Below are 15814 nucleotides of genomic sequence, written 5' to 3' on the forward strand. Positions count from 1 at the left end.
AGGATGTGGTTCAGTGGTAAAGTGTCCCTGGGTTAAAAAAATATATATTTATATGGGCTTGATTCCAGCTTCTGCTATATCCTAGCTGAGTGACTTCAAGAAGTTACCTAAATTCTTTAAGTGTCAGTGAACTTGTCTGCAATATGGTGATCATTATACTATCTGTGTCAGTATTACTGTGAAGCACAGTGCCTGATGTAAGGGGCTTGCTCAAAAAAATGTTAGCTCTTACTACTAGTAAATCCCTCCAAGGGATTTTACAGTTTAGATTTCACTCATAACTGGCCATGACCCTGACTCTGACCTTATCGTTTGGACATCTTGAGAAGCTTTTATATAGTCTGAACTTGCCAACAGCAACCGCTTTCCAGTTTTTAGGGCTGGTTTTCAATCTGTAAGAGTGACTTCGGGCAGCTTACCTCTCAAACCCTGTTTTTCACCTGAAAAATGAGGATGATTATGCCCCTTCTCTTTGGAGTTGTGATAGGAACAGTGCAAAGCACCTGGTGTAATGCCTACACTCGGTACACACTCAGTCGATAGTTTACCAGCACAGCCCCAAGCCTGGTGAGACTGGTACTGTGGAGATACAGAATACAGATACAGAAAGTGTGTTAAAACAAAATCCTCTCTAGGGCTTCAGTTTCTCATCTGCGAAACGGGCGTGGGCCAGATGTTCATGAATGTTTCTTGGAATCTCCTACTTTGAGGTTCTATTTCAGAACCACAAACACAAAAGGGGTTGGAGTGCCTTTCAAGCTGCCTGCATGGGGCTCTCTGCTGGCAGACACAGCCTCAGCCAGTGAGGATGTGTTAGTGCAACCACCTCTAGACAGAAAGTTCTACCACCACTCTTGTATGAGTATACAAGCACAGTGCTTAGAAGCTCTCCAGATCTAAGTATTCTATGCTACAGCATAAGCTTCATTCCTTTTCTCTCCTCAGGGAAGATAAATCTCTCTCTCTGCAGTTAACTGCTCTGTGCAAGTGTGTTCCTAAACTCTAGGCTTGTGCCTAATAATGTGGTTTTGTAGTAGTGGGGATTGAACCTAGGGTGTGCTCCACCAGCCCATTTTATTTTTTATTTTGAGGCAGGGTCTCACTAAGTTGTTTGACTAAGATGTTCCCGATTAGCCTGGAATTTGCAATCCTGCTGCTACCACCTCCCAGGTAGCTGGGGTTACAGGCATGTGCCACCACCACCACCCAGCTGGGATCCAGATTCTCAAGGCTTTTCTAGAGGAGGTTTCATGGAATTCAGCTGAGACCTCTTGTGGGGAAAATGGATCAAACCCTTTCCATTTATAGATGGAGACTAGGGGTGAGGAGTCAGGGGACTTGTCTGGGTGAAAGATAGGGGTTTTAATTTTAAAATTTATTTATTTATTTGATTTTGCAGTACTGGGGATTGAACCCAAGGGTGCTTTCCAACTAAGCAACATCTCCAGTTCTTGTTATTTTTTATTTTGAGGCAGGGTCTCACTAAGTTGCTGCGGCTGGTCTCAAACTTTCGATCCTCTTCCCTCAGTCTCCTGAGTTGCTATGATTATAGGCATGCACCACTGTGCCTAGTTCTCCTTAACTATAATGGAAAATTACTGATTTCTGGTCCATATCTCCCTGTAGTTTTCAGTGAGGATATCTAAGTTGCCTAAGAGTGGACATGCATTGCCAATTGTGTGGCTTTGGGAGCACATCTCTTACTCTGAAACCTCAGGAGGTCTTATAGAATGACTTGATGTCCCCAATTTTTTCTTCTTCTCCGTAGGACTGTGAAGGCCTTATCGTTCGCTCAGCCACTAAGGTCACTGCTGATGTCATCAATGCAGCTGAGAAGCTCCAGGTGGTTGGCAGGGCTGGCACAGGTGTGGATAATGTGGATCTGGAGGCTGCAACAAGAAAGGGCATCCTTGTCATGAAGTAAGTCATGGAGGCTGAGAGGTGGGTATGGAGACTGACAGAGGGATGGGGGAAATTTTGCTTAGAGACCAGGTATGATGTGCACTCCTATAATCCCAGCAATTTAGTGAGACTCTTAGCAACTTATAAAGACCCTGTCTCAAATAGAAAATAAAAAGGGCTGAGGATGTAGCTTTGTAGTAAAGCACCCCTAGGTTCAATCCACAGTACCATAGAATGGAATAGAATAAAATTAAAAAACAAAACAAACAAACAAAAAACTTTATTTAGAGAAAGCTGTGTCAGAGTTAGAAGGGTTTCCAGAGGGATTCCTGGTCCAGGCCCTGAGTCCCTATGGACCATCAACAACCTATAGTATAGCATTTCTGAGGTGTGTGAGGTTGAGGCTCTCTGTAATCTCAGTGTTTCACATACTCACCTATGTGTACTGCATGCACATCTGTAGCCTGGCTTGGAAATAAGAACCTTAGTGAGTTTATCTGCTTGACCCTTCCCCTTCTATTGTTCTATTCAGAGCTGTTATTATTATTATTTTATTTTTATTTTTTATTGATTTAGAATGCATTACAATTCTTATTAAATGTGTACAGTACAATTTTTTATATCTCTGGTTGTAAATAAAGTATGTTTATACCAATTTGTACATGTACTTTGGATGATGATGTCTGTCATAATCCACCATCCTTGCTAATCCTCTGCCCTCTCCTTTTCCCTCTCACCTCTCTGCTCTATCTAGAATTCACCAATTCCTCCCATGCTCCCCCTCCCTACCCCACTGAGTCAGCCTCCTTATAATCAGAGAAAACATTCAGCATTTGTTTTTTGAGGATTGGCTAACTTCACTTAGCATTATCTTCTCCAACGCTATCCATTTACTTGCAAATGCCATGATTTTATTCTCTTTTATTGCTGAATAAAATTCCATTGTGTATATATGCCACATTTTTTTTTTTTATCCTTTCATCCACTGAAGGGCATCTAGGTTGTTTCCACAGTTTAGCTATTATGAATTGTGCTGCCAAAAACACTGATGTGGCTGTGTTCCTGTAGTATGCTGATTTTAAGTCTTTGGGGTAAAAATGGAGAAGAGGGATAGCTGGGGCAAATGGTGGTTCCATTCCCAGATTTCCAAGGAATCTCCATACTGCTTTCCATATTGGCTGCACCAATTTGCAGTCCCACCAGCAATGTATGAGTGTACCTTTTCCCCCACATCCTCGCCAACACTTGTTGTTTGTCTTCATAATAGCTGCCGTTCTGACTGCAGTGAGATGATATCTAAGAGTAGTTTTGATTTGCATTTCTCTAATTGCTAGAGATGCTGAACATTTTTTCATATATTTGTTGATTCATTGTATATCCTCTTCTGAGAATTGTCTATTAAAGTCCTTAGCCCATTTGTTGATTGGGTTATTTGGTATTTTAGTGCTTAGCTTTTTGAGTTCTTTATATATATATACCCTAGAGATTGGTGCTCTATCTGATGTGTGAGGGGTAAAAATTTGCTCCCAAGATGTGGGCTCTCTGTTCACCTCACAGATTGTTTCTTTTGCTGAGAAGAAACTTTTTAGTTTGTTTCCATCCCATTTATTGATTCTTGGTTTTAATTCTTATGCTATAGGAGTCTTATTAAGGAGTTAGGGTCTAATCCCACATGATGAAGATTAGGGCCTACTTTTTCTTCTATTAGATGTAGAGTTTCTGGTTTAATTCCTAGGTCCTTAACCCATTTTGTGTTGAGTTTTGTGCACGGTGAGAGATAGGGGCTTAATTTCATTTTGTTGCATATGGATTTCCAGTTTTCCCAGCACCATTTGTTGAAGGTGCTATCTTTTCTCCAGTGCATATTTTTGGCACCTTTGTCTAATTTAAGATAATTGTAGTTTTGTGGGTTAGTCTCTGTGTCCTCTATTCTGTACTATTGGTCTACCTGCCTGTTTTGTTGTCAGGGCTGGTTTTTGTTGGCTTTGCCATACTTAACCTCATACAGTCCACAAACTTTCCTAGTGGAATTGAGAAACTGATGTGACTCCTTGAGAAACCAGCCTCCACCTCAGAGCAAAGCCTGTCCAAGGAAGGGGGCGTGACCCTTGTCCTTGGAAAAACCCATAGAGCACTCCTAAGCACATACCTTGCTGAGTTGTTTGTCTACAAATAACAGGAGAGATCTGCAGTTCCAGGTGCCCCTGACTCAGTCAGGCTAGGTGAGGACCCATAGCAACCCCCTAGCAACCTCCAATCAGCATGAGACAGGGAAAATACCTGGGATGCCAGATGACCCCCTAGTAGTTTATGGTGGTTGATAACATGTTGGGAAACTATGTAGTTCAGCACATACTCCCCTCGTGGCTTAAACCAATCAGTTCAAAGGAATCCCCCTCTTGTACTAACCAATCCCCCCTACCCAACTTGTTCCTGCCAGTGAATGTGCTAATCAGTGTAAAGAGTTGTTGTTTGACTTTCCCTCCGTGTGGAATGATTTGCTTGTGTGATGTTGTGACGCATAGAGTATCCCCCAAAACCTATAAAATCTCACTGAACAAAGGACCGGGGCTCACTCCCTGGGACCGATGCGTCGGGAACGGTGGTGAGACAGGATCCAGCTTGCAATAAAGACTCTTGTGTGATTGCCTCAGATTCAGCTCCTGGAGGTCTATTGAGGTCCCACGAATCTGGCATTACAGAATAACTCTATCCTTTCCTCTTCCCTTCCCTTCTGGAAATTAGACCTCAGTTTCTTAGGCCCAAGAGGAGAAGAGATTCCTTTATGATGGTGTTTGCAGAAAGCTATGGGCAAAGGTCATTGTCAGCATGTCGGTGCTGCACCACATCTATTCAGGCACTTTAGATAGTGTACAGGGCCACCCCCAGCCCTATTCCCTGACCTTAGGCCCTTTCTGATCCCTCAGGGATCCATTGTCCTTTAGACCTTTCCCTTCCACTGCCCTCCCCTTCCCCCTGGAGGGTAGGGGTTAATTTACCCAAGGATTCACTGAGGTCAATATCCATGGGTAGAAATGTTAAATGCTAACTCACACTGGCCCTAGACCCAGAGGCGGCCAGCGCCAACCCTCACCTCTTTCCCCTCCCTGGACACCCTGTTCATTGGAGGAGAATGGGTAGTGGGTAGTTTTGTAGAAGACAGACTCTGGGAGTTCCTTTATCTTTTTCAGAATCTCTTGACTTTTCCTCCTTTATTTCTTGAGATGAAAGGATCCAAACCAGTAGGGGAAGAAGGAGGGTGAACCATGTGTGTTGAATTCTTTCAAAAAACATAAAAAAGACTTTAAAAAAAAAAGAAAAATAGTTCTGTAAGTTTCCTCCTCTAGTCTCCTTTCTGTAAAATGGTCAAAGTCAGCAGTGCCCCCTGTGGAGGAGGCATTCTTGCCAAACAAGTAAAGATAAAAAGCTTTGTGATTAATTGTGTTCGTGAGCTTTTGATCACTGTGACCAAAATCACCAACAAGAAGAACTTAGAGGAGGAAAAGTCTGTTTTGGCTCATGGTTTCAGAGACTTGAGTCTGTTGTCAGTCGGCTCTTGCTCTGGGACTGAAGTGAGGCAGAGCATCGTGGCAGAGGATATAAGATGTTAGCTCATGGCAGCCAGGAATCAGAGAGAGAGAGAGAGAGAGAGAGAGAGAGAGAGAGAGAGAGAGAGAGAGAGAGAGAGAGAGAGGGAGGGAGAGGGGCAGAGAGGAGCCAGAGAAGAGACAAAATATATAATCCCTAAGGCAAGTCTCAAGACACCCACTTCCTCCAGCTGTGCCCCATCTGCCTATAGTTACCATCCAACAATCCATTTAAGTTACTAACTCATGGAACAATTTAAAATCCACTGATTAGATTATGGTTCCTATGATCTAATCATCTTGCCTTCAGCATGAACACAGGAGCTTTTGGGGGACACCTCATATCCAAACCAGAATGCTAATAAAAACCAAGTTGTGTAACCTAAAGAAGGTCTCTGGACAATGGCCTGACATGTGAATTCAGTAGACTGGCTCAGCCATCACCGACACAGCCTTGGTAAGATTGACGGCATGGAGCAGCAGGGGATTTGTGCTTTCTGTAGGCAGGTAGATATGAAAGGGCTGAGCCACTTACACGTCTCCTAATCACGTGGAGTCCTTCTCTGCCCTGGGAGAAGTGAGGTATTGGGTAGAAGGGCCAAGCGTTTCTCTGATGAAGGTCCCTCTGCATAGGAACAGTAGGCCCGGACAAGGCAGCTTCCTGCCAGTCGTGGGCCTGGGGCAGGAGTACATTGGAGAATCCAGGACAGGGGTCTGGGGTGGGGACAGAGGAATGCTGATTCTGGGCCTACTAATGTCCCCTCTTTTCTTTGGGTTTTAGCACCCCCAATGGAAACAGCCTCAGTGCTGCAGAACTCACCTGTGGGATGATCATGTGCCTGGCCAGGTAAGCATTTGGCTTCTCAGAAGGAAGGTCATTGTTGTGACTTGTCAAGCAAAATGTTGGAGAGAAACTTAAGATGACTTTTCATCCTGGCAACCTGTAGACTGCCGAGAACTTCTGAGGCCATCAATCCTCTACTCAGTACCCCTGTTCTCAGCACACACAGGTTATGGCTGCTCAGGGTGCTAGAGAGTGCTCATGGGGAAGGGGTGGATACAGAGCTCATTGAGAGAGTGTGCATAGTGTGATCTTCCTTCTCTTTCTTCTCACTCATTTGCCTCTCTCTATACCTTCATGGGCTGTGACTCTCTAACCTCTAATCCTTACATGTTTTCTATTCCCTGCTGCCTGGAACGTCTACCACCTTTGTCTAGGTACTGCTTCTTATTTTTTTAGCTTATTTAAACTCAAGATTTTAAAATTTATCTCAAATGTCATAATTCATCCATGAAGCTCCCTTTGGTTTCCCTACCTGAGCCCTGGCTGATTCTCATATTCCCCAGGGCTTACCTGTCACTGCCCTGATAAATATGTAGTGTAAATAGCATGGAATCCACACCTGCTCCAGATTCCTGTGCCCACCTGTGGATTCATAACAAAACCAAATCCAAATGCTCAAATCTCTTACTTGTCCAGCAGGGGTCCTGGAGGGTGTGAACCACTTGAGTAGAGGGGACAGTCCAGTGATCGGATTGGATGTGGCACATAATGTGCATTGTGTCCATTGTGTTTGGTACTCATTTGGCAAAATTGATGCACTTCTGTTGAATAGGCATTTCATGAATTTCTATGATCAACAGGAAGGAAAAAGCTCTCGATAAACAAGACAGGAAGCTGTTCTAGGTTCCTTTGAAGATTCTTGGATCCTTAAACCAGGGGTCCAGGTAGCCAGGTCTCTTTATGCTAGGATCCAAAATTTACCCTTTTTCCATCCAGAGATGATGGAATATTCCTATAACCCCAGTTACTTGGGGAGGTTGAGGCAGAAGGATCACAAGTTCAAGGCTACCCTGGGAAACTCTGTGAGATCCTGGTCCAGGTTTCCTGGTCCCAGGATTCCTAAGTCAAGAGTTGCCAAGGGTCCCCTTATTTCTAGTAGAATGACTGTCGGAGGGTGGAGGCTGTGCAGGTCTGTCTTGGTACTTCCTTCCTGGGTTGGTGGGAGCCTTAGTGGGCCTGCTGAAACTGTTTCTGTCTTTGCAGGCAGATTCCCCAGGCAACAGCTTCCATGAAGAATGGGAAGTGGGAGCGGAAGAAGGTGAGCAGTGGCCTGGCCTCATCTGACCGGGGCTCAGTGCCCGACCGAGCTCCACGCTCAGTATTGAATCAACTTCTCTGCCTTTTGCCCTTTGCAGTTCATGGGAATCGAGCTGAATGGAAAGACCTTGGGAATTCTTGGCTTGGGCAGGATTGGGAGAGAGGTGGCCACCCGGATGCAGTCCTTTGGAATGAAGGTAAGAGGTTGCCAGAGCCTTTGGACATGGGGCTTTCTGTACATTTTGGAAGATACAGTTTAGCTTGGGAGAAGCCAGAGCCTGTGTCTTAAATGGGTCCTTAGAGCTCCTGACTACACATGAAAGCCAGGGATGGAGGGAACACTGACATGCTATCCAGGACATTTGAACTCACTTGATGAAGGACCGTCAGCTCTCCAGTGAGTCAATAGCCCTGAGTCCCAGTGAGCTGGAGAGGGTTTTAGCTCTCTGTCCATCCTGTCCTGTCTGGCTAAGAGGACTCCTGGTTTGCTGTCTCTTCTCTCCTGCAATACTTTATAAAATAGCATCAAATATTTTTAGTACTACAGTTGTCCTGTACTTTTTGTTTCTCTTCATATTCCAGAAAAGATTAAAAAGTGTGTGGGGTGTCCATGAATAGGGGTCTGCTTTGTCTACTAAGCCTGGGGGCACATACCTGTAATCCCAGTAACTCTGGACATTGAAGCAGGAGAATCCCAAGTTTGAGGCTACCCTCAGCAACTTAGCAAGACCCTCTCTCAAAATAAAAAGGACTGATGTGTAACTCAATGGTAAAACACTGGGTTCAATCTCCAGTACAAAAAAAAAAAAAAAAAAAAGCAGATTTAAAGGTGCTTGTATGCACACTGTGGTAGAATTATAGAGCCCACAGTGGCCAGAAGATGTCTCAGAAATCCTGCCTGGCCCATACCTTTTCCTACTCTGGGAGCTCAGAAAACTTCTGGTCAAGGGAAAACTGTGATCAACAGTAGTGACATTCCCTCAGGTTAATCCAACAGACCCTGCCAACAGGGAGACCAGTCAATTGAGAGAAGGGTCCTGCAGTGTTGCCCAGACAGGCTGGAGAGATGGGGGTGGCTAAGAGTGCCAGCAGACATCCCGAGTTCACCATGGTTGTTGAAGGAGTTACAGGGGTTATGGGTCAAACTGCAGCCAGGAAGCCTTTAGTTAAACATTAAGGAAAATTGTCTTTAACAATAATCAGACCATCATAGGTCCAGAACATGTTTATATAGAGCTGCTTTGGAACTTTCCCCTTCTCCCTTGCTCTTTCTCTTCATCTCTATCCCTCCTATCTTCTTAGAGCTAGAAGGGATGTTATAGGTCAACCCTTAACTCAATATTGATTTCCAGATTTGTAGGTCATTGCCTAAGAACTCAGAAATGGGTGGCAGCCTAGAACCCATATGGGCATCCCATTATACCACACTGAATATCTTCCTCTGCTTCCTGCCTCCATTCTTCACCCTATTTATTTAAGTCAGATTTCTTTCATCAATCTCAGCAACGGGGAGGAGAGAGATTTTTCTAGATCCCTGAGAAAGGTGGGCATGGCCCAGCAGGATCTTTTGATCATGAAAACCAACCACATCCTTGCCCTGTGTGTAGGGGTAGAGGGATGCCATGAGCCATCAACAACACTTTCTCCTCCTTTATGTTTTGTGAGAATCAAGGTCAGCCTATAGCCCATGGAGAATTCTGATCTTCTAAAACCTAAGATCAGGTATGGTAGTTGGATTTTCATCACGGTGACCAAGATACCTGACAATAACAACTCAGAGGAGGAGAAGTTGTGCTCATAGTTTCAGAGGCTCGGTTCATGGTTAGATCCCATTGCTGTGGGCCCAAGTGAGGCAGAACATCATGGTGGAAGAAGGCTGCTCCGATTATGACAGTCAGGAATCAGAAAGATTGACGCTTCGGAGACCAAACATGAACCCTAAAGAAATGCCTCTTATGACCTGCTTCCTCCAGCCACGCCCCACCTGCCAATAGTTATCACCCAGTGCAGTAGTCCTTCCAAATCATTAATCCATCAAATGGATTAGTACACTGATTAACTTACAGCTTCATCTTATAATCTTCTCACCTCTGAACATTGCTCCATGATTTAATATGAGCTTTTTTATTGGGGGAACCTCATATCCAAACCACAACATCAGGGGTTAAAGAGCACTAAGAGCACATGAAGCCAACCAGATGAGTGTTTCATTGATGATGCAGTGACTTGGAGACAGATGCCAGCAGCCAGTCCCTAATTCCCTCTCCCCTTCCTGGCGTACCACCACCCACCAGACTCTTCTAGCTCAGGAACATTAGTCCTCAAGGAGATCATACCGGTGACCGAGTCCAGCCGGTAAACCCCACTTCGTTTCCTGATAGTGGCAATGGCAGTGAAGCTTGTTCATCTGCTTACCGACTGCTTACCCCTAGCTGCTTTTGAGGTGCATGGGCATTTGGAACCTTGAGTGTCAATGTCAGGAAAGGATTGATACCTCTCAGGCACGTGTTTATTCAGAGAGATGTCTGGAGCCTGCGGATTTCCTTTCCTATGTTTCCAGCAGATCACCCACAACATATTTTCTCAAATGTTTTATTCCCACGACGACGACGGCCTTGAGAGTGCACATGCTTCCCCTGGGAAATCTTCTGTCCGAGAGTATCTGGAAGGTCACTCACAGCTGTCTTGGTTTTGAAATACACTCTTTGTAAACTTCTGGAATGTCCCCCTCCCACCTCGGCCCCTCCAGAGCTGCCTGGCCCTGGTCATTTGTGAGCGGTCCAATTGGGCCTCTCTTTCTTGGCTGCTCAACTTGGCCATGTTCTCTAATAATACACTTCTGTGTCCTGATGAGTTTTGTTTTAGGGCAGAGAGAGCCCAATCTCCTCATCCAAACTTCTATCCATTGTCTAGCAGTCACGGAGAGCAAGACGCCTTTATAAAGGAAGGAAGATTCTCTAACAAATTAAGAAAAAGATAGTTTATGAGTGTCCAGAGAGGAAACAATGATTGATGTTTATTAAACACTGGCTGTTTCAAACTAGCCTTGTTCTCTTTGGAAACTATTACTGAACTGGTAGAGCATGGAAAATATCATTTATCTGGACTGTTTAAACCAGTAAGTCCAAAGTTTTAAATTCTGCAGATATTTCAATGAAATCTACACAGGTGCATTAAAATATGTTGGCAATCATAATCTAGTGCATATATAGCCTTTACATATCTATTTATGTACCCACACAAATTTTCATAAATACATCTAGAAATATACATATATTTTCAAAAGTATTAATATATCTATTTTCAAGTGTACCAATTACTTTTCTCACAAGAGCAGAACTTAAAGACAATATTTAGTTCAAAGCAACCATAAGTACTACATTTATTGTTCAGTTTAGGTTTTTTATGGATATCCCATATATAGAATGATGGGGTATAATCGGTGAAAGTAATATATTTTAGTCATATAATAAATGAATTCATTCTCAGGAAAATTAGGATATAGATTTTTTTCTTTTTTAAAAATCTTATCTAGTTTCCCAGTCCTCGTCTGTTTGGCATGTATTACCTAAATGCACAATTTTTTTTTTCTGTGCATTGATATAAAATGCATACAGTTTTATGGATCTGTGCTGGTAGAGAACACAGTATTGTGTGTGGTATTAAAATAAAAATGTTGCCTGGTGAAGTGATGCATTTCTGTAATCCCAAGCAATTTGGGAGACTGAAGATCACAAGTTCAAGGCCAATCTGGACAACTTAGTGAGACCCTGTCTCAAAATAAAAAATAAATAGGACTGGGGATGTGGCTCAATGGTGGATTGTGCCTGGGTTCAATTCCCAGTATGGAAAGAAGGTGATAAAACTATAGGTTTTAGACTGGCTAGATTTACCACATTTTAAAACTCTTGTGGAATTCCATTGTATGGATAAATTGCCTTTTTTTTTTTTTTTTGTCATACCTTCGATGATAGATTGTTTGCAAATGTAGACTTTAGGTCTCTTTCATGGTCTCTTGAGGCTAAGATAGAGCCCCTGAGCTTGGTGGTGCTTCCACTGTTAAAGTGATTAGTAACAGGTTGAAGAATTGACACTGTCCATCTGGAGGAAGATTGTCCACGAATAGGGGTCTACTTTGTCTCCTAAAAGCCTGGACCATGTGTCATTTGTGGATGACAGGAAGCAAGGAAAGGAATTTAATGCAGAATCAGGTCCTAAAAGACATAAGAAAGCTCACGTAATTAGGCATCCTACCAGGAAATTTAGCTAGAATCGTTTCCTTTTTTGTGTGTCCGAAAAACAACTAGACAAGGTTTTTTTTTTTTTTTAATATTTAGTTTTTAGTTGTAATTGGACACAGTACCTTTATTTTATTTATTTATGTTTGCGTGGTGTTGAGGATTGAACCCAGTACTTCGCACATGCTAGGGGAGCACTCTACTGCTGAGCCGCAACCCCGGCCCAACTAGACAAGTTTTGCATGGAGAAGCGTTTGTGAAAACCTTTCCTTGGGAGAGGATGGCTTTGGTTGACAAAAGAGCAGTGTGATTAATGTGATAAAAAAGATAATGTGACTTTTGGCAGCATTAAAAGAAGTACAGATTCCAGAGCAAGGGAGGTGTAATTCCACACACTCTTGTACTAATCAGCCTGCAGCCTGCTGGTGGTGTGAGCCATAAGGTCTTACACTTAATACTCCTCTTCTTTAGACATTCTTCTCAATAGTGTTGCTGAATAAAGACTCAGCTAGTTTGTGCTCGTCTGTCCCCTACAATGTGTTAACAGACCCAAGCCAGTTTGGAATTAAGCCTTGTGCTTTCTTATCCAAGTTTTCCAGAGGGAGGGATCAGCATCCCTTAACAGTTTCTTTGTGGCCAGTGTTGGGATGAATCTGACTTTAGCCCAGAAGGATGGACCTTGAACCTGAGCCACCAGTTGTTACTGAGCCATCAGACTCAGCTAATATTTACTGATGTCTGCCGTGTCCGGTCACTCTGCTCACAACCACCCTGCCTACCGCCTGAACATATTACCCCAGGTTTACAGATAAGAGAACTGAGTCCCAGCAAGGTCATCTGATAAGCTCCAGGTGACAGGACTAGACAGAGGAGCAGTCTCCTGTACTCTGCCTGTGCTCTTGGTTCAGGACCACCACTGGCTTCACTGGTGATCTCTACAAGTTTAATGTAGCCCCTGTACCATGTCACTGTGCTCAGCTATTCAGAGGACAGACACTCTCTGGGAGAGGCAGCTCTCATCTCCGCTTGGTACCTGGAATTCTTACTGCCTTAAAGCACTGCTTTTAGAACTAGAAAGATGTCCTAGGACACAGGTAGGAGCAAAGAGGAGGCTCCAGGAGACAGGAGGTATTGGACTTTGGGTCTTTATCTAAGCAGCTTTGAACTGATCTGATTTTTGTTGTTGTTGTTGTTTGTTTTGTTTTTCTCAGCACTGGGGATTGAACTGGGACCCTGTCCCACTCGGCGACATCCCTAGCCATTCTAATTTTTTATTTTGAGACAGGATTGCATTCAGTGGTTGAGACTGACCTCAAACTTGTGGTCCTCCTGACTCAGCCTCCAAGTGGCAGGGATTACAGGTGTACACCACTGTGCCTGGCTAAGTTCTTTTTTCCTTTAAGGTCTTTTTTTTTTTTTTTTAAATTGGTGTAGTATAATTGCCCATAGTAGGCTCATACATGCACATAACATAATTTGATCAATTTTATTCTCCAGTACTTCTCTTTTCCCACCCCCTGGTTTCCTTCCTCTACTGAAATGGTCTCCCTTCTGTTTTCCTGAGATTCCCCCCTCCCCCATTTCTTCCCCCCCCTTTTTTTTTTCTCTCTACATTCCACATTAGAAAAAACATACAATCCTTAACTTTCCGAGTTTGGCTTATTTTAGTTAACATTGTACTCTCAAATTCCCTCATTTTCCTGCTTATGACACAATTGTTCTTCTTTATGGCTGAATAAAATTCCATTATATATACCTCATTTTCTTTATCCATTCATCCATTGACAGACACCTAGGCTGGTTCCATAATTTGACTCTTGTGAATTGCACTGCTATAAACATGGGCATGCGTGTATCGCTACAGAACACTGACTTTAATTCTTTTGGATAAATGCCAAGGAGTGGAATAGCTGGGTCATATGGTAGTTCCAGTCCTAGTCTTCTGAGATAACTACTCCATCGTGGATGCACTGATTTATAACCTCATGAATGCTATATAAGGATTCCCAAACTATGGAATGTTTCATGAATTTGCATGTCATCTTTGTGCAGGGGCCATACTAACCTGTTTTGTATCGTTCCAGTTTTAGTATATGTGCTGCCTAAGTGAGCACTGAACCTTTTTTTTTTTTTTAATTTAAGTTGTTTTTTTTTTTCTTGCAGCAATAGAAAGAGTTCCAGAGATAAGCTAAAGAACTTGGCTATGGGATAGAAGGGAGTGTGACCATTGTAGTTCTCCATTAGAGCCCCTTGAATTTGAAGGCTTTTTCTTTCCTCCATCCTGTGCTGAGCCAGCAGCACCCTAGAACTAGAAGAAGAGCCTCCCAGGGTGTCCTGAAATACCCCTGGAGAACTCCTTAGAAAAGGTGGTTTCCTTCTCTGTTGCTCTAACATTAAGAGTCTATGCGTGGGCCGGGGCTAGGGCTGGGGCTGCCACTGAGATAGGGGAATCCTTCTTATTTCTCCCCAAGGATCCTCTCTGGGAATAATCTTTGAAAGGCATGTACTTGCATCCTGTAGGACATCTGACCTTTTCCAAGATAGATAGGACACTGGGCAAGCACATGACTTCGGGACCTGATGTCATTTTTTCGACTCCCCAAACATATGCTAGGCTATTCTCTCCTACGTAGGAACCCTAACTGAGTTCAGCTACTTTCTCTTCTAGTTATCTCATGGGAAAAATGAGAACAAGGCTTTTATTTTTTCAGCCAAATTTGTTCCCCGTAGTTATTTATCTGCAAATAAATGAGATATTGTCTCTGTGAGAAAGAAACTGAGTGGTGCCTTGCCAACCACTAGGAAGATGCTTATCTGCTCCTCTCCCAGGCTGCTCCCGGCAGCTTCAGGCACCTGCTGGCTTAGCAGAGGCACTGAGCCAGGCCTGGACTGCCTCCTCCTCCCGGTCTTGGCTCCTGAGAACAGAACAGGCCAATAGGGTGCTGTGAGCTCCTTCCGTGAGGCTGTCCTTTTCTTCTCCTGGCTCCACATGAAGGAAAAAATACATCTGGATTAGAGATGAATGGGGATATTGTTCAGTGTCAGCAGACAAAGAAGACTTCTCAGGGTGAAGACAGGGATCCTCCCTCCTCCCCTGGACACTTCCTTCTCCGCACCAGAAATGAGTAGGTTTCATATAAAAGGGAGCGGCAGTATCTGATTGGGGGTCCAGAACTTGTAAGCCCTTGGTGCCCTGTGGCCATGGTCCTGGTAGGCCCCAGGAAGCAGCCTCCAATGGACAACAGTGGTTGGGTTGGGGCTGCGTGGCTTTGCTCGGCTCATTCCACAAGGCAAATAATGAAATGTGGAATCCAAAGGCTCTGATGTATGCATAGGCATTTTTATTTTCTTCCCCAGCTGTTCTGCATTGGAAATGAAAGTCTTCTTTTCCACTGTATTGTAAAATAATTCTTATGTTCCCCTAATTCCAAAAGGAATCTACAAACCAACCCATCTAGTTGAGAACTCAAAAGAGCAAAGGAGGGACCTAATTCCTCCACCCAGGGAGATCAAGTAGTATGCTGTTTTTTGTTTTTTTTTTTTGTCTTTCCTATTTTTTTAATACTAGATTAGCTCTGAACATTCTCCTCTCAGTGTTAGGGGAATTTTTTTTTTTTACAAGAAACTTTAAAGGATTGAGTATTAAAGCAGGGGGTGGCTGAAGTCATTCACCCACTCTTATTTGGGATTGAGGACCTAGGTCCAGAGGGGCCTGACACTTGCTTTGATATGTGGTTGGTGCCTCTGAGGCAGGGCTCTGGATTACAAATACATCCCTGGGGTGCTGCAGGCCTACCCTGGCATATCGTCGCCCTGCCTTCTTGGATGTGGATGCCTTTCAGACTTTTATGCCTCCTCTACCTCTTTTCCCCCAGTTGGTATTGCAGACAGGGTCTGAGCTCCTGGAGGGAGCCCTGGAAAGGCCTCTTGGGTAGATCAAGTAGAAAGTGGAGAGATCTTTGCTGTTGTGAGAGGTAGAACTTGAT

At 43.7% G+C, this 15814-nt stretch overlaps 1 protein-coding gene and 1 non-coding gene across 2 annotated transcripts in view; one reads left to right on the forward strand and one right to left on the reverse strand.

The window, feature by feature from the left end:
• Positions 1-15814, forward strand: part of Phgdh (phosphoglycerate dehydrogenase) — a 34249-nt gene that overhangs the window by 5197 nt on the left and 13238 nt on the right. The window contains exons 2-5 of the mRNA XM_005334941.5: positions 1769-1920; positions 6271-6336; positions 7537-7591; positions 7689-7787. Coding sequence (XP_005334998.2) covers positions 1769-1920; positions 6271-6336; positions 7537-7591; positions 7689-7787 — 372 coding nt within the window. The remainder of the gene's footprint in view (positions 1-1768; positions 1921-6270; positions 6337-7536; positions 7592-7688; positions 7788-15814) is intronic.
• LOC120891140 (U6 spliceosomal RNA) lies at positions 13836-13942 on the reverse strand. Its single transcript, XR_005735560.2, has one exon. It is a non-coding gene; the product is annotated as a U6 spliceosomal RNA (small nuclear RNA).

This window comes from Ictidomys tridecemlineatus, chromosome 11 (assembly GCF_052094955.1).
Source record: "Ictidomys tridecemlineatus isolate mIctTri1 chromosome 11, mIctTri1.hap1, whole genome shotgun sequence".
NCBI classification, from domain to species: Eukaryota; Metazoa; Chordata; class Mammalia; order Rodentia; family Sciuridae; genus Ictidomys; species Ictidomys tridecemlineatus.